General features: G+C 36.7%; 1 protein-coding gene across 2 annotated transcripts in view; it reads right to left on the bottom strand.

The window, feature by feature from the left end:
* RICTOR (RPTOR independent companion of MTOR complex 2) overlaps positions 1-19,438 on the bottom strand; it is a 124,504-nt gene extending 105,066 nt beyond the window's left edge. For both annotated transcript variants that reach the window (XM_018065616.1, XM_018065618.1), the window contains exons 1-2: positions 19,359-19,438; positions 19,140-19,187 (exon numbers count right to left, since the gene is read on the bottom strand). In XM_018065616.1, coding sequence (XP_017921105.1) covers positions 19,140-19,187; positions 19,359-19,407 — 97 coding nt within the window. In that variant the 5' untranslated portion in view covers positions 19,408-19,438. The remainder of the gene's footprint in view (positions 1-19,139; positions 19,188-19,358) is intronic.

Raw genomic sequence — 19,818 nt, 5'->3', positions numbered from 1 at the left:
AGACTATTAGAAATGCAGCTTTGTAAGCCTTACATCACAAGATCTTCAAACTATAACTTGCAAACTTTTGGTTTAAAAGAAAGGACCGGAAACATAAGATTCAAAATTTACAATCACCTAAGCAGGGTGATCCAACCAATCCATTCTGAAGGAGATCAACCCTGGGATTTCTTTGGAAGGAATGATGCTAAAGCTGAAACTCCAGTACTTTGGCCACCTCATGCGAAGAGCAGACTCAATGGAAGAGACTCTGATGCTGGGAGGGATTGGGGGCAGGAGGAGAAGGGGACGACAGAGGATGAGATGGCTGGATGGCAGCACTGACTCGATGGACGTGAGTCTGAGTGAACTCCGGGAGTTGGTGATGGACAGGGAGGCCTGGCGTGCTGCGATTCATGGGGTTGCAAAGAGTCAGACACGACTGAGCAACTGAACTGAACTGAACTGAAGCAGAACTTCTTAAAATAAAAACAGCATGATTGAAATTTTAAAAACTCAATGGGGGGATAAAAGAATAGATACAGTTGAGGGGAGAACTAATGAACTGAAAGATATATCTGCTGCTGCTGCTGCTGCTAAGTCGCTTCAGTCGTGTCCGACTCTGTGCAACCCCATAGACGGCAGCCCACCAGGACACGACTGAAGCGACTTAGCAGCAGCAGCAGCAACAGCAGCAGATGTATCTTTCAGTTCATTAGTTCTCCCCTCAACTGTATCTATTCTTTTATCCCCCCATTGAGTTTTTAAAATTTCAATCATGCTGTTTTTATTTTTAAGAAGTTCTCCTTAGATGATTGTAAGATATTATATATCACTAATGAACTGAAAGATGTATCTGAAGATGATATGTATATGATCCCCAAGAAAAAAGCAGACAAAATACATGAAAGAATTTTAAAAACAAAAACGATAATAAGTCTAACATGTATTTAATAAGAATTTCTAAACAAGATAAGAAAAAATGTAGGAGATGCAATACTCAAAACCTCTAAATTCTTCAAAAACTTACAATCAGGACATACAATGAATTTCAAAATAGTACAAACAACCATCTAAACACATTTTTTTTCAAGATATTTGAAGGCAAAAGAAATAATACATAATGTGAAAAGACAGATTATGTACAAAGAAAAGCAATGTGATATATATATATATAAATATATAAAATGAAACCAAAAGTGTATGAATCCTGACTCAAAATGTTATCTGTAAGACAGGAAATCTGAACACTAAATACTAGATGATCTAAAGAGGATTACTTCTAATTTACTTAGCTGTGCTAATAGTATTGCAGTTAAATATTTAAAAGTCCTTATCCCTTAGAAATACACACAGATGTATTTACAAATGAAAATAATATATGCCTAAGTTTGCTTTAAAATTATCCACAAAGAAAAAAGGAAAATATACAAATGAAGTAAGACTGCCCCATATGTTTATATAGTTGAAGGGGGATAAGGAATATATGAGGGCTCCTTATATTTTTCTTACATATTATGACTGAAATTTTTCATAATAAAATATTTTAATGAAAGTCTGATAATCTCAAGCATGTGGATCAAGAACAACTCTAACATATCTCTACTATGATGTATAATTTTTTCATGTAAGCAGTAATTCTACACCAAATTATACAACCTAGAGTAACTTATGTATGAGTACCAGAATTCATATACAAGACTATATATAAAACTACTCTTTATAAGAGCAAGGAACTTCAAACGACCAAATGCCCAAGATTAAAAGAATGAATAAATTACTATTATTTATTTAATAACATTTACCTTCTGGGTTTTCACCCTAATACTTGACAGACACTATGCTAGAAATCTTTGAACAAATTTTCTCATGTCATACTGTAATAATCTTGTAAGAGCCAGAGTATTACTAGGTTGGCATAAAAGTAATTACAGTTTCAGACCCGAATTTTAAATCATTATAACTAGGCTCAAACACATCTTTATTAATCAAAACAGGAATCATTACCATCAACCCATTTTTGTCAATAAGAAATAGATTTGTTTATTCCTGTAGCATAAAAATCCATGCTTCAGGATTTAACAAACTCTTGGAAAGCATTTTCCATGCAAAATGTTGTCAAGATGTTTGAATAAGTGGTAGTCAGTTGGCAAGAGGTCAGGTGAATATGCAAATGAGGCAAAACATTGTAGCCCAATTCATTCAACATTTAAAGCACCTGTGTGACATGTGGTCAGGTGCTCTCATGCAGAAGAACTGAGCCATTTTCTGCTGACCCATGCTGGCTGCAGGGTTTGCAGTTTTCAGTTCATCTCATTTATTTGCTGAGCATACTTCTCAGATGTAATAGTTTCTCTAGGATTCAGAAAGCTGAAGTGGATCAGGCTGGCAGCAGACCACCAAACAGTGACCATGACCCGTTCTGGTGCATGTTTGGCTTTTGGAAGTGCTTTGGAGCTTCTTCTTGGTCCAGCCACTGAGCTGGCTGTCGCTGGCTATCGTATAACATCCACTTTTCTTCACACATCACAATCCAATCCAGAAACGGTTCATAGCTGACACATAGAATAAGAGAAGATGACACTTCATGACAACGATCTTTCTGATTTGTGGTCAGCTCATTAGGCACCCACTTATCAAGCTTTTTGACCCTTCCAATTTGCTTAAAATGCCAAACAACCAAAGAATGGTCAACACTGAGTTCTTAGGCAACTTCTTGAATAGTTGTAAGGGGATCAACTTCAATGATCCTCTCAAGTCGGTCGTTGTCAGCTTCCAATGGCCAGTCACTGAGCGCATCTTCAAGGCTCTCATCTCCTTTGCAAAACTTCCTGATCTACCACTGCACTGTACATTCATTAGGAGTCACTGGGCCAAATGCACTGTTGATGTTGCAAGTAATCTCTACTGCTTATGACCCATTTTGAACTCAAATAAGAAAATCACTTGAATTTGGTTTTCGTCTAACATCATCCATAGTCTATAATACATATAAAATAAACAGCAAGTAATAATTCATTAATTAGCAAAACATGTAAAGCAGGAAGTGCACATCGAAATGATGTATAATATAACCACATTTAAGAACGTATTCCAATATCAAACGGTAAGGCTCAACAATGCAAAAGCAAAATTTCTTTTGTACCAGCCTAATATAACCATTCCCACACGAAAAAAAAAACACTTAGGCTCAGAAAATTAAATAGCAAGTTAGGTATTTCCCTGCAGATTATGGAGCAAGAATTTGGATCAAGATCTTCCCTATTACAAACTCAGTTTTCATTTCACAGAATAATTATGAATGTATATTTTCAAAAAAGAAATGTCAGTTTTCTAAGCAAAATTGTTTAATTTGGTAGTATTAAAAATATATATTTCACAGCATTATAAAAATAAACTGTGGTTAATGCAGACCTGCACAAATTACCGGTGAGGTCTGAAGTAATACTGTTTCAATTTGTAATTCCCATTTTATCTCTGCATGAGTCTATAAGCATATAATAAAATCAACTGGAGGTAAAGGAAGCAGGGTTTGACAAGTTTATTTCAAACAACCTTCTTAATATTGCTACAAGTCTCCTCATCACTGATCTATCTAGAATATTTAGAAAGCCCTTTTCTTAAGTCTCACAACTTTCAGTGATCTCTGAAGTTTCTCCTACCTCTAAACTCTCAGTACTTACTCAGCTTCAGGGTTCCACACCAATAAACTTCAACTACACTATTTCCTGCCTACCTCTTCTAGTTTCTCATTCTCCACTCTCCCTCTCCCCAAGCACTTTCTATCTATGGTTCCTTTCTATCTCTGGGCCTTGGTATTATATACTCTTTCTACTTGACTTTCCCCCTACATCTTCACTTGCTGTTTCCCTGTTAGTCCTGGATTAACTAAGTATCAGAGTTTTCCCTGACAATCCCCCTAACCACCTATCAACTCCCTTTCGCATACTCCAATTTTACATTATTTTGAGCATTTATTTCTACTTAAAATTCTGTGTCGACTTGCTTTTATCTGTGTTCTCCCTACTAGAACATAATTCAAGGTTTTCACCACTGAATCACCAACAAAAGAAAATTACCCAGCACATAGTAAAGGTAAATAAATATTTGTCAACTATGACTAAAGGAGGCAGGAATGAACAAATTATAGCAATATTACAAGAAAGGTAACATACAGTATATTATAGAAGCTCAAATTAAAGAAGATATTCAACCCAGCTGAGAAAGTAAACATTAACTTTGTAGAAAATGTGTTTCTAGTTAGAGTGAAGAGAACAGTTTGGAAAACGATAGAACTAGAATAGGGATAGTAGTTATGAAGCCAATGCAATCACCCAAGAAAGAAAATGAGGCCTCTGTAATGGTATGACAACAGAAACGGAAAAAAAGATTTATCCAAGGAGAGGGAAATGGCAACCCGCTCCAGTATTCTTGCCTGGGAAATTCCACGGACAGCAGAACCTATTGGGGTACAGTCTGTAGGGTTGCAAAAGAGTCAGACATGACTTAACAACTAAAACAACATATTTTGTTTTATTTTTAATTTTATTGAAGTATAGTTTATTTACAATGTTGTTAATTTCTGCTGTAGAACAAAGTGAATCAGTTATAAATATATGTATTATCTTTCATATTTTATTCCATTATGGCTTATCACAGGATATTGAATAAACTTCCTAGTGCTTACAAAAAAAAAAAAAGATTTTTCAGTATTTCAAAGATAAAATCATTATCATCTGGTCACAGATTTGACATGCAGAAAAAGGACAAAGAATGAGGTCAGAATGTCTCCTGGGTGTTCTCTTGGGTGATCTGGCCCATTAAAGTAATGCGCTGAAGACCCAGATGGAAAATAGAGAAAGATTTTTATAAGAATAAGGTAATCAGTAAGTGTGAAACATAGTAAGCTTGATATACATGATCACATGGTTAAGACACTGAGTAAACTGTTGAAAAAATTAGTCTGGAGCCCTCAAACTAAACACAAATTTGATGGTCATTTACTCAGCCAATAAATGATTTACGGTCCTTATCAAGCGCATATAAGGCGCTGGGGCTGTGCCCGGCATGGGGGATACAATGGGGACCACCACCAAGCGCGTGTCCTCACAAAACCTACATTCCAGGAGACAATAAATACTACTACAGTCGGCAACAGCAACAAGAGCTATGGAAGAAAACAACACCAAACGGAAAATGATGCAGATGACGGTTACAACAGGTGATCAGAGAAGGCCTCACTGATAAAGTGGTATTTGAATAGACTTAAATGAAGTGAGACAGCAAGCCTACTAAGATTAGGGGAAGAATAATCCAGACAGAATGTAATAAGTACAAAGGCCCTGAGAAGAGACTGAGTAGGGATGAATAAAGAGAGGCTGTTTTGCCAAATATAATGAACAAAAGGAAGACTTAGGAAATGAGAATGGTTGTGGAGAAGTCACTAACTAGATTATAATGGCAGTCATCACATATAGAGGTTGTATATTTTTAAGAAAAACTATTTTGTCACATATATTCCAGTATTGAATACAATGCTAAAATACAGCAGATGCTCAATGAATTCTCTTCAGATTAATGAGTGAATAAATCAAATGGAATTCACCCTACATTTGAACCCAATTTATATTTAACCACTTCCTGAACTCCAATTCATCCCAAAGGAGAAACCAAATACCAATCTAAAAGTCTATAAGCTTTAGTAATCTTCAGAAGCAGAATTTTTAAAATAGTTTGAACAGTGACATCATCTCTAAAACAAGTACGTGCCCTTCCAAGAGGACTGCTTAGAAGGAAAACATCTACTTCATAACAAATAATTTCTAGACTGTCTGCTAAACAACACATCATTTGATAAATCCTTCACACAATTGGTAATGTTTTGATAAAATATCATTTAGACCTCTTCACTTCTGATCACGTTAGCGAGCCAAGAATTTACCACAGTAGCTCAGCTCTATGCTAGGAAAAATCATTAAAAATAGTCTGAAAAAAAACCTACATACCAGTATTACAAGAGCAGTAACTAATATAATCCTGAAAAGCATGGTTAAAAATATAGATTTACTGCATTTAATCATTTCTAATTAATAAAATCAAACAAGCAATCACTCAAAATTCACCACTAAAAACAAGCATTCTTTTGGTAATTAATAATCCACACAGTTTAAATCTGGTTCAGTGAACTAAATATTCTAGACTCAGAATCAACAAGGATATTCCAAGGTTATTAAATGTTCCCACCTTCAGGGAATTACAAAGTCACTGTTTTCCATACTTTCAAAGAGTATATGCATAAGAATATTTTAAGTGAATATTAATATCTTTAAAATTACCAACATTTAGAAAACTCACTTCATCAAAACTTCTTCACCTTTAGTATAGTTGAATATTGCTTCACTTTCACATTTACTCTTGTTTTTGCATACTGAAATAAGTAAATGTTATTCTATTTTACTCATCTATACTAAGCACATGTTGCCAAATTGCTGTCAAGTATTTAATCAATTTCCTATGCAATACTCTCTTCTACTTTCTTGAGGATATGCACACCAAGAGATGGGCAGTAAAATCTTCCTCACAAAGCACTGCCAACTCAGAGAAAAAAAACCTAAAATTCAATAAAGGATTGAGTAAAAAAGAAAAAACAATTAAAATTTATCTTAAAACAAGGAATAGAAAACACTACCAAGCATACATAGAAGAAAAACTAGTCCATTTCTATAACATGTCTTATTACAGTAGTCACCAGAAGACTAGAAATGGAATAAGAGAAATAGAAATCAATGAAAGAAATTGAAAAAACAAGGGAAAAATGGAGAAACAATCACATGAAGATACTCTGCAACTATTAATGAGGTCTTCCACTGAAAATATTATTGCAGTGAGGTCCAAGAAACACTTACCATCTACCCTTTTTCTCCATAAAAATACTAAGCCAATTTTTATAATCATTCTACCAATTTAATTAGGTCAACACAAAACTTTCATTGGATTGGAATTCTAGTTTTTCCAACTTACTAACTGGTAGCTTTGAACTCCATATGGTGATCTATTAATTTTTCTTTAAACAGTCATTTTGAAAAAAATTAAAGAAAAAAATTCACTTATCCAGATGTGTTAATGCCTAAAATCTATTAAAAGGTCAGACTGAAGAGGAAAAAGACATATTAAGAAAATGATTTTTAAAGTTTTTTTAAAGTTGGAATTAGTGGAATTATTCCAAATTCTATTTAATCATATAAATTCACTTCCCTTTCAAATTAAAAAAATCCATATATATCATGATACACCTGACACACATAAGCAGACTTGGATTAAAATAACTTCGACTTTACATACAACACAGTGATACAACATACTATTGAGCAAATGAAGTTAAATGCAAAAGGGTATATGTAATGTAGGAGAAAACCACATAAACTAATCTATGGTATAGAAGTCAGAATAGTGCTGTCCTTGGCAGGGGAGGTAGTGCCTAAATGAAGAGAGAATGGGAACTTCTAAGGTATTGCAATATTCTGATTCTTGACCTGGGTTCTGATTATCAAAATGTTCAATTTGTTAACTTTCATAGAACTGTAAATTTATGACAATTCTCAGATCTACATTTTCTTCAATTATAAATAACATTTACTGCTTTCTTACTACAGTAAATATTTTAACAACAAAAAAAGTTTTAACAACTCCACAGTTTTTAAGTACTGTCCTCTACAGTACCCCCATTCTATAAACCCAAAATGAATATTAAAATTCTTTTTCTTAGTCCACTCTCAGTAAAATACTTTGTCTTTAATTTATGCCCTATTTGTCTTGATTTAACCACATCTACTCAAAGTTGAAACAATGTCTCATTTTTTTTTACAGTTCACTCTTAAACTCTCCCTCTTCTCATCTCCTCTGCTTTAACTGACCATGTAAAAAACACCTAATATCTATTTATATCTACCTGCCAACTGTAATATTTTACAAACATTTCACTAACTCCTCCAATAGAGATGAGAAAATATGCTCAGAAAAGGCAGTTTGTCCAAAGTAAAAAAATTCCAAGAGGCAAGGTTCCAAAGCTCAGGCGCTTACAGTTCCAGACTGTCTGTGTGTCAAGCAACTGTTTAGTCAGTAAGTCCTCTCCTACTCCTTTGCGAACCCAAGGACTGCAGCCCGCCAGGCTCCTCTGCCCATGGGATTTCCCAGGCAAGAATACTGGAGTGGGTTGCCATTTTCTTCTCCAGGGGATTTTCCTGACCCAGGGATCGAACCCGTGTCTCCTGTGTTAGCAAGTGGATTCTTTACCACTGAGCCACCAGGGAAAGCATGTTATTAAATGCTGTCCACATTCATACCACACTGTCCGTATTAGTATCCTACTATTTTATATATTTTTTACCTTATTGTCTATCTTTATACATATAATCCTACTATTCAAATTGTAGACATATATAATACTTTATCAAGTCATATCTCACCTACCTTGAACTATGCTATGAAGCAATTACCTGTCTTGAAAACAACCAGGATGCAAAAGAAAGCACTCCAAAAGATGTCAATAAAATTCAAAGTATATATCATCAAAGTTTATTCACTACAGTTCATATGTTATTGACAGTAAAGCCCTTTAATTCCTATAATCACAACCTATTTATCCTTATTTTCCATATAATGTTAACAAGTCCAGTTACACAGTTTCTATTTTACATCACAGTAACATAAAAATAAATTTCTAAAGTAACTCCAAATATGCTAAAAATAAACATAATATTTATACACACACATACTTCCCCCACTCATATTCAAGTACCCCAGGTGAATATTTAGTGGCAATATACTTATTTAAAAAATAACGACACTTTTTTCTGACACACTTTTATAAAATAGAAATAATTACTGATGTAAGTAAAAGAAATTTCCTAGGACTCAAAAATTAAATCTAAACTTTCTTAACAAAACAACTATTACAAAAACAATAATATAGCAAAAGGCAACTGCCACAGTCTATCCAAATCTCTGAAGCTTTTAATTTCCTTTTGAAAACCAGCATTTTTTAATAATTTCTTCATTCTGCCAGGTAAAACAATATACACTTATATATTCAAAACAATGTGGAAACATGAACACACAACACTGAATTCTTCCATGACAGAAAAGGGCTATTTTAAGGTTTTATTAAAATACAAAGTGATTTAAACTTTAAGACTATGTCAATCTAAAATTTAGCTCATTACGAAGTTATAAAATTTTATGTTAAGAATTATTCCTACATGAAATACAGAATCTTATACAATATAAGAATTAATCCAGTCCACTTTATACCACGTTACAGCATTGAAAAATAACACATATTACAACCTATAGTAATAAAATCACAAATCACTCTAAATAAACAAGGTAAAAATAGCTATTTGCATTCAAATATCCCACTACCATGACTTTATACTAACGTTCTGTGACAGACATGAATAAAATTGTATCCACAACACATTGTTAAATAAAACATTCCACAATATTCCACTCGCCACCCCAGATAGTGCCATATAGCTAGACATTAGAGTTCACAGCTCACCTACCTCCAACCACTGGAGTCTTCTCACTCTTTTTGCAACTCTATCCCCTCAATTTATCTTTTTTTTTTCCTTGGGGGAGGGGGTTGGTGGTGATGTGTTTATGGTGAAGGTTAGGGAGTATATTATACAGAATTATGAGTGAAAGAAAAACCAGGGCAATTAAAATTTTACTATATGAGGGATGAACATTAAGCATGGAAATAACTAGCAATATTATTTTAAGATGTGATTTCTCAAAATATGAAACTATTGATAAAAAATATATATGTATACACATCTAAAAACAGTTAAATACACTTTTATCTGGCAAGCTGTTTCTTCTAAGTAACTACAAGTACATTACTTGGCAATCTTCTTTGTTTACAGCTTCTGTGTCTCTTCACTATTTATTCATTGTAAGAAACACATGAAATTACACTGGGTTCTGAACAAGATTACTTACAATCCCTGTAAGTGGCAATTCAACTCTTGTTTTGCTCCTTTTCACAGAGTGTTAATTTCCCCAAACACTGTTCATCCTTTACCCAAATAATCAGAGGGTAGGATGTCTGGATTTGGCAACGAAACAGTCCATGTTTTTCAGGATAATCTTAATTTCAAATATTCTCTCTCACCATCAGGTTACATGTTTAAAGTCAGAAAATACGTTTAAAGTCAAAGTCATTTTAATGTGGAAAATAATAAAAACACTTCTGGTATCTACTTCCAAACTGCACGTATCTAGAAATAAGTTTGATACAAATTTACAGAGCCCTTTAAGCATGCAATATTAATGAAGGGGAGGTATACTACAAAACAATGGAAGGAAATTATTTATGCTTAGGTTTGGAATGCGGCCAAACATCTATATACTCATAATCAGAAGCACACAATTACTTTACAACATGCCTAAAATCTCTCAGTCTAGTCAAGCACTACCTTCAAAGGTTTGAAAAGCGCTGGTCTGAAATATTATCAGCCTTCAGTAGATTTACATACAAAGCTCATCACCAATTTTTTCTCAACAATATGCCAGGAATATATTCGTTCAGAAAAGTAAGTACAATTATTTAAACACTACGCTTTTATGCAAAGGTATTACAGGTGTCAACAATTTGATGAGGATTCCCCTCTAGGTCATTCCTTATCTATCTCCCATTTTTTTCCTGAATTCCTCTAGCTTTGGATTCCTTTATAAAGATAACTGGCAGGTGCTTCAAATACTATGTCCTGATACAGGTATATCCCAACCATAATATAAACTCTGTAAAGCCAAGCATTATGCCTTCCTGATTCATATTAGCATTTACTACAAAAATATACTGACTTAACATTAGCAAACCATTACAAATCCAAATTCTTCAACATTTTAGGATAAACAAAATGGCAAAGTAATTGAAGGGGCCAGATTCTTTAAAATTCAGGTAATTAAGGTTTAAAACTCTTTGTATATTGCTTACTAATCTCAACTGATTCCTTGAACAGGTATGTTTGAAGCCTTGGTACATCCCCAATTTTATTATATTTTATATAAATTTTGTCATTACTAGCCACATCACTCAGTTTATGCAATATGTCTGGCTAGACAGCTCCACAAGAGGAATATTAAGTTTGTACTTAGGTTTATGTTCTCTTTCAATCTTATGATTCTGAACCCACGAATGTTATATTTAGCTAGTTTTACATAATTATTTTCAATTTAGTTTGGCATCTGTATAATCTTTTAAGTACATTTATCCTATCAATGTAACTTTGAAGTAGCTATTCAGCTTTAACCCGGTCATAGCAACAAAAATAGCACAGATAATACAAAACAATGGATGATCCAAAAAGCATTAACAGTCAACTCTCAATTATTCCTATGTGGATTACCTAATAAATACTTCAGCCTGTTTACATCCACTATTCTAAGAGTATTTGCTTAAGAAATAAAAATTGATGCTAACAATTCAAATGAAAGATACACCAATCTACAGTAGGGGATGAAAGAATACAAAATCGTCCCCAACCATATATAAAGTTATTTATATATTTAGAATTCTTCCACTATTATTAACCTTTTTATGAAGGGTAGATAACTGAGAGTGGACTGCATTCAGCTTGGTGATAGGAGCACAGATACACAGGCATGCAAGCCATTCACTCACCCCACTGTGCTTTTCACAGCCCTATTTTCAGTAGCCTGAGACCTGGGAGGGGGAGGAGGCAGCAAGTCACTGCAGATGATCACTTAAAAGGAAATTGAGAGTTGACTATAATTTACATTTAAAGTACTATGAAATACCATACTCCTACGTGTACTCATTGCTGTTTATGGGAATCCTTCTCACAGTAATTTAACAAGTGATTTAACAAGACTTTCTCTTTAACCTTTCGATATCCCAGAAACACCCTGATATCTGAGAATCACAAAGACTGAAGGTGAAAGGGCTATGCATGTAAAGTAGTATGCATTTTGGAGATCAGGAATCTGAAGCCTAAAGAGGTTAAATAAGCATGCCAAGATCAACCTCAGATTAAGAGAGAGAACTGAGTCCTCCAGAACTCAATTTCAATGCTACAGCTGACAGTGCCTTCAACCCAAAGTTCTCCCCTTGGCTTCAAAGATCACAATCTTGCTAATTTTTAAGCTTTCTTCTTGTTGGCCTCTTTCCTTTTATTGATCCCTGTGCTGTGACATACTCTCTAATCAGCATATATGCTAACATCCAAATCTTTACCTTTTTCTCCATTTACATTCTTCCCTCTCTCAAGGCCCTAAAGCAGAGAACAATCAGATCACAAGTTAAAAACAATTACAAAAACATCCATGCCAGAAATTGCTGCTACCTCTTACACATCTCTGACAGAATCAATCATCTGAAACTCAAAGTGCAAAGCTGAACTCATTATCATCACTTTCAAAACAATTTCTCCATTTCTTGGCACCAATGCTTTCATTGTCAAGTCTGCAAATTTAAACATTCTTTTACTTCTACTCTCAATATTGTGCCCCTTTTCTCATCTCTCTCCATTCTTCCTTACATGTTTCAGTTATTATTATATGATATATGCTGAGAAAGAAGCTTAAGATCCAGTGAAAAAAGAACTGAGCAAAGAACTTAAATAAGGCAATAGTTAAGTGATATTTAGAAAGGAATAAACAAAGATGTGGAAAAGTAGAGGAGGAAGGAATGAATTCCCACTGGAATGATAAGGAAGGATTTTCCCAGAAGTGGCATATGACCTAGACCTTAAAGAATTAGGATTTCTCTTAAGAGTGCTGAAAACAGAATTCTAAGCACAGAAAACCACCTATGCAAAGTAAACAGAAACTGCATGCCATGTGCAAGGAATAACAAACAGTCGTTTCTGACTAAAGCATAGAGTCTCAATCAAAGGCACAACACGATCTCCAAGGAGAAACAATATGATGTGGAATGTAGGTGCTTAGACTAGCAAATTCTCCACAACCCCGCTTTGAGAAGCATGAAAAGAAGGGAGTGCTTTACCCAAGCGAACTATGTGGAGAGAGAGACTGACTGAGAATGGTATGGTTAAGACAGTATAGAAGAAAATAATTCTGGAATCACAAAGGGCCTTCAATGCCAAACTAGGAAATCTGGACTTTATACTGTGTGCAAAAATGAAACTATTAAGTGCACATGTATTGTTGTTATTTTAAATAAGAGAAATGAAAAGATCAGATCTAGATTTGGGGGAAATAATCCTGGCAATCATGGCAGAAAAAATGAAAAAAGTGAGAGAAAAGAATATTTTACTGTCATCCAAACCAGATAATGAGGTCATCCAAATGATAGAATGTGCAGCAGACCAACGACAATGAAAATGGAAGCTGGATTCAGTAGGTATTTCAGAGGCAAACTGGGGAAACATGTCAAATGAACAAAGTGCACAAGCAATAGGTCTCTAGCTTGAATACCAAAGGACGGTGGTAGTACCAAGAAAGTGAAAAGTGGGTAAGTTTTGGGGTGCAAAATTTTATACACCACAATCTCTGCCAATTACCTACCACACATACATGCCAATAAATTTTGCAAGTTTAGAAGAAAAAGTGTGAATAAAAATGTAATTACTGTAACCATCTCAATTCATGGATTTTTTGAAGCCATGAGTGAAAAGGCTACAGAAGGTAGCATCAATAAAAGAGAGGACAAGAAAAGTCAAGAACAGAACCTTAGGGTATACTTGCTTAAGGAGCTGGAAGACCAGCCAGTAAACAGAGAAAGAGTGGCAAGAGGGTTAAGGAAAAGAACCAGAGTTTTAAGACTAGCGACAGTGTAGTGGCTGGAAGTGCATAATCTGCAGTTAGTCACTCACTAGTTATTCAGGTAGGGCTGAATAACTTACCTTTCTGAGTTTCAGTCATTAGAATTTTAAAAGCCTATATCTTCAACTGTAAAATAGGGATAAGAGAACCTCAAACAGTTGTCAGGGGCTTCCCAGGTGGCACAGTAGTAAGGACTCCACCTGGCAATGCAGGAAACACAAGAGACAGGGTTCTATCCCTAGGTCAGGAAGATCCCTTGGAGAAGGAAATTCGAGAAGGAATTTCCACTCCAATATTCTTGCCTGGAAAATCCCATGGACAGAGGAGACTGGCAGGCTACAGGCCACAGGGTGGCAAAGAGTAGGACACAGAAAGAGTTGTTGAAGATTAAGTAAAATAATACGTTTTACTGTCTGGAACAATATTAATACAGTAGTAGTACTAATAATAGAATGGGGAACTTAAAAATGCCAATGAATTTTGCATGAGGTTACTAGCATCCTTTAAGAAAACTGTTTTAAGTACAGGGGGAGAGCTGTGCTTACAAGACTGAAGGAGTTAAGAAAGAAAACTGGAGTGAGGATAAACTATTCTGTGTGCAAAGCCTATGAAAAAATGACTGTTTAAAAATCTTTGTCTTTATTGTTCCATATGTCTCACCATCATCCCATGCCTAGCAAAGTGATCCATAGGAAGAATACAACAAATGTTTGCTGAATATGAGAAAACTAACCTAACAGGAAGTAAAGCAGCAAGAAATCTTCTACAAAGAATCTTAGGGGAAACAGAATTAGGAGCATAAAATTCTTTTCCAGTTTAGCCTTGGAAATGAAGAGAGATGCTTTATCCTCTGATTTGAGGACACAGAAGGTGAGTATAGGTGAAATATAAAGGGAAGAAGACAAGTAGATTCACATTAGACAGCTTCTATCTTCTTAATAAAGAAACAAAAGAAATAAAATCCTCCTCTATGCAGGGTAGGAGGATTCCAAAGTCAGTTTAGAATCTGGAGAAAAAAATTAGTGGGTTCATCCATTTCAACATATATTCAACTTAATCTGCCTCGAATACCCTGGTCTAGTGCCCCATCATCTCTCAGATTCTACCAGTGGCCTACAGAGCAGCTCCTCTTCCTACTGTCTCTTCCCAAGGTGTGGTATATTCTCTTGATGTGAGCCCTCATTTCCTTCCACCACTACTATTTTATGAGAAGTCAATCCCTCTGTGAAGTTGCCTCTGAGCCTCTCCTCAAAGAGTTAATCATTCTTTCCTCTAGGCTACTTCTGTTCCTTGTACAGTTTGATTAGTTTATTGTTCCATATTGCAATCACTTCTTTATGTCTGTTCCAGTAAACTCCGAAAAAGGGAGTAGTATCTTCCTCATCTTCAGTCCTCCAGCACTTAATTCAGCATTTATTATACAAAAAGCAGTCAAATGTTTGTTTCGTCTAACTGAAGTAAGTGATTAAACATGAGTTTAATCCTAACTAGAAAAAAATCACAAAACACAAAGTGTTCAAATCTGCATCATTCAGATAACCTTCCTGCTTTTCTATGTATTAAAGAGCAGCTACGACAGTCAACCTTTGCATTCCTACTAATGGAAAAATAAAAGGATTGAATGGTCAAAAATATGTAAGACTCAATACTTAATAAATTATATTTTAATAGTTATATTTGAATATACATGTTTCCATGTCCTAGGAATTCACCTTGAACACAACAATTAAATTATACTAGGAAAGGTTTCTTATTCCAGGAAGAATACTCTCTCTTCAAGTTATTCAGTACCAGGAAGAGATGCCCTAGTGGACTGATTTAAAAAAAAAAAAAAAAAAAAAACTATCCTTGCGGTGGAAGTGGTTAAGGGAAGCATTTCAGTTTCAAAATAAATTTTGGCATGCAAAACAGAGAGAGTATTTAATGATACCAACAGCAGTTATCAGGGACTTTCACAATTAAGTAATTGCCTAAACAAAACTTAAAGCAACAATTTTCAATAAATCAACCATAGGATCTCCTACAATGAAGTTTCTAAACTCAAAATTTACCCATAAACAATTTTTAACTGAAGCACTTTCATACAAACCATAGCAGTAACATCAAAACAAAAATTAAAGAAACTTAAACCTCTGCTGGGCTTCAAGAAGCTTGCAAGGATGGCCAAGTCTCATTACCAAGAAATTTTCTGGAATCAGGGAGAAAAACCATAGAGTAGAATATCTAATATTTTTAAATAAAACACCACATTTTATCTTAAGTACATAGAATAGATGGTTCTTTACTTAGACCTAATACTGGTAATGTCACTTTTTTTTTTTTTTACACTTGTTATATTCAAGAACTTATAAAGTGCTGTATGTCAATTATCTCTCAAGAAAAGAAAAAAATGATCACAGTAGGGGTGGGGGCCTAGGAAACAAACTATGTGATGGGGACATACAAGAGTTTCTTATAACTTACTATATTCATGTATTCACATATGATTTATATATTTTGAAGCTTTTCTTAACAAATTGAAAAACAATAAAAAAGAATTCCAGTTCAGAGAGATTATACCCAATTAATTGTATGTCTCAAAAATAAATGAAAACTTCAATACAGTGATTCCTGGTTAACAAGTTCATAATATTAAAAACAATCATCTGAAATACTTTAAATGTGATATCAAGAAGGAAGAAGTTTGATTTCATTGTTCAGGAAAGCAACTAACATTTAGTTAACATCACTCACAAAGTCCTAGGTCCCATTCTGAATACTATATGGCCTAGTTCATTTACTTCTCATATTCTTAACAGCCTTCAAGAATAACCTGAAGTTAATTTTTTTTTGAGCTGAAGAAACCAAAAGTTAATGAAGGTTAAATAAACTGCCTCCAGTCATCCAGCTGAGTTACAACTCAAAACCATTTGACTTTATACTACACACTGATGGCTCCTCTAGGAATTACAATAACCATGGCCTCTATTTTATAATGAACTTTGTTAGACAGCTACACAATGACTATACAAAGGTTACATAAAAATAACGAGAATGAGAGCAAACACTGCCTTACAGCATTTAAGAAATTTTTTCGGTTACTCAAACTTTATCTAAAACATGCCGTAATCCAATCCACAAACAGCTGCCCTTCAGCTGCAACCCAGACTGCCCCACAGTTCTCAAATGATTACAGAAGCTTAATTCCTCATGAACTTTCATGTTAGATCCACAAGCCTTCTTCTAACAATGAATGTTTGTCAGAATAGCAATTTCTCAAACAATAGAGTCACTATACAATGAATCTAACTCAGATTATTTTTCTTATTCAAGACTTCCTTAAGATTTAAGAACAGTTCTCTCCTGTCCTCTCACTCTTAGTTGCATATTGCTTTTGCAGTTTCAGCTAGCTGTGCATACTTCATTCTAAACTGAAATACATCTTGTCCGGGAAAGCGTTTTCTGCACTTTTTGTATTGATATTATCCTAGAAACACCTATAGACACAGACGGTTACTAAACACTCAGGGAATACAGCGTTCTAAATAATAAATATACAGCTATCTGTGTACTTGAGTAAAACTGGAGTAAATGAAAGGTATCAACTCAGATTTGTACATAAGCTCTTTTACTACCCCAAATTTTGACACCAGACAAACTACTACATATAGGAGATCAGCAAAGTCAACTTAAAGCACAAGTATAATTTATTTTCTAGTACCACATTCAAACAGGTTTTTAATGCACAAATTAAACCCAAGATCTATCGAATAAAGGGTCTTCTCACCTTCATCTAAAACATATATGCACATATATAAATTAAATCACTAAAACTACATCTTTTACAAAACTCAAATGCTAAATTGAGCCCTGTGGGAATCTTGCTTATTTTGTCAGGCAATTTACTAGAAAATCTTTTCCCTCATGTATTTTATACAGACTTTTCATATGTATGTTTTAGTCAAGTTTCCAAACTGTTACACAAAAGTCAAAAGTTTTATACCTCTCTACATTAATATTCAAACCCTATCTGCTGAAAAAAGTTCTAATTTAGTGCATCAGTGACCTAATTAGTTGTCATTTCTATTACTTAAGCCCTATTTTATTTTAGAAACTCTGCAAAAGTACCTTGTTCACCCGAAACTAAGTCCCCGAACTTTTGGAATAAAATATCGTTACAAAAATTTATTGTAGCTGAATGAAAAACTAGCCTTTCAGTCCACAAAACAGTAATCTTACATTATGATATACAAAATAAAACAAATTAGAGAATGCGCTATGCTTTAGATACAGAGATGAACCTCAACAATGAGCTCGCATCTAACAAATACTGTAAATAAGTCATTATGTCAAGTAGAACGTAGTTTTAAAGTTTTATATAGAATGTTTAAAAGGACTTTTTTTAAAAACTTCCCAAAGTGTTTTTCAGATCTCAAAAAGGAAACTGGTTCTATACAGCTGAACCAGGTTACACGCTAAGTTACAGCGGGTGTGAAACGACTTCATCGGAATCAATAGACTCAATCTTGTTTACCGTGGATGAGAAAAGAAAAACCTTGTATATAACTACCAAATCCTCCGCGAGATATTGAATAAATTCCAGTTATGGTGACTGATGAAAATAAACTGGCAGTAGCCGGATTAGATCCTTAAAAATATAACCCGGGTTTACCCAGTTCCGAAGGTGTAAATAAACCCGTCGCCACTGCAGAAGGTAAACAATGAACCTGCAGCGAGGGTGAGGGGGCGGTCTTTGCCAACTACAGTCTCAGCGGCCCGGGAAAGGGAAACAAGAGGGAAACACACACACTTCGCAGAAATCATGGGCTCTGGGTTTCGCTACTGACTTATCTATCAATGCTGCGGGTCCCCCAGGGCGGTGGGCAAGGAGAAAAGCATCACGCAGTCGGCAAGGACCGAGCAGGTCCGGCTTCGGCGCTGGGGGACGGGGAGGGCAGGATGTGGTCTCTCTTCCCTCAGACATCCTCTAGCAACCTAAATAACAGCCTCCACCTCCCTCCGGCCGCCCCTGGGATTCGGCTGCTTCAGCTCCGGGATAGGACGACTACGCTCCCCCCGCAGTCTAGAAAACCCAGAGGGTCGGCGACTCCGCCGAATCCCGCTTGGTGCTCCTGGGCACCGCAGCACCCAGAGGCCCGGAAAAGGGCTTGGGGAGAGGAAAGCGGGCACCGGGAAGGGGGATGGGGCCGGGAAGACAGCCCCCGACTTGCTCCCGCGGGCCGGCAGGCGGGGCTCGGGCTCGGGCTCGGTCTCTCGTACCCGCGCAGGTCCCGTGCGGGGCCGGTCCCTGCCCGCGGCCCCCAACCCCGGCTCCTCCCCAGTAGGACGCCCTCGCCAGCGCCCTGCGTTACCTCGGGTCAGATCCAGCGGGACGTTCTCCTCGCCGCTGTCATTCCGCCCTGCGCGAAACAGACACATAGCCCCAATTAGGATTCGCTCCCAGGCCAGCGGTGGCAGCCCTGGCTCCGACCAGCGCCCCGGTTCGCTCCACCCGCCCAGGGCCCGGGGGAGGCAAGTGCCAGGGGTGGCGGTTGCCGGGCGGCGAGGGGTGAGGGCTGCAGCAGACTTACCTCGTATTCGGAGGTTCTTCAGCGAGCGGCCGCGGCCGATCGCCGCCATATTGACGGGTTTCAGTCACAACACCGGAAACCTCGCCCAATCGCGCGAGAACCCCTTCCCCTCCCCGCGCGCCGCGCCTGCCCCCCGCGGCATCTCTCCCGCCCCTCGGCATCTCTCCCGCCCCTCCGCATCTCTCCCGCCCCTCGGCGGCGGCTGGCGGCGGGCAGCGGGTGGTGCCGGCTCACCCGGGGCGCGGAGGGAATAGGATGCCGACTCGGGATCTCGATAGAGCTTTCGACGGAGGGTGGAAGGCGCCGCGACGTGCTCGGCCCTCCGGAGCACGTCCGCCAGGAGGGGGCATTTCCCACGAGGGGAATCCCATTGATGCGAATTTGCAGCGTGGAGGATGCTTCCCGTCCAGCCGCCGCGGAAACCGTAATCTAAACCGACGCTAGGTGGGAGGAGGCCGTG

This window comes from Capra hircus, chromosome 20 (assembly GCF_001704415.2).
Source record: "Capra hircus breed San Clemente chromosome 20, ASM170441v1, whole genome shotgun sequence".
Lineage (NCBI taxonomy): Eukaryota > Metazoa > Chordata > Mammalia > Artiodactyla > Bovidae > Capra > Capra hircus.
The sequence above is the reverse complement of the archived record's forward strand: the minus strand, read 5'-3'. Positions and strand labels throughout refer to the sequence as shown.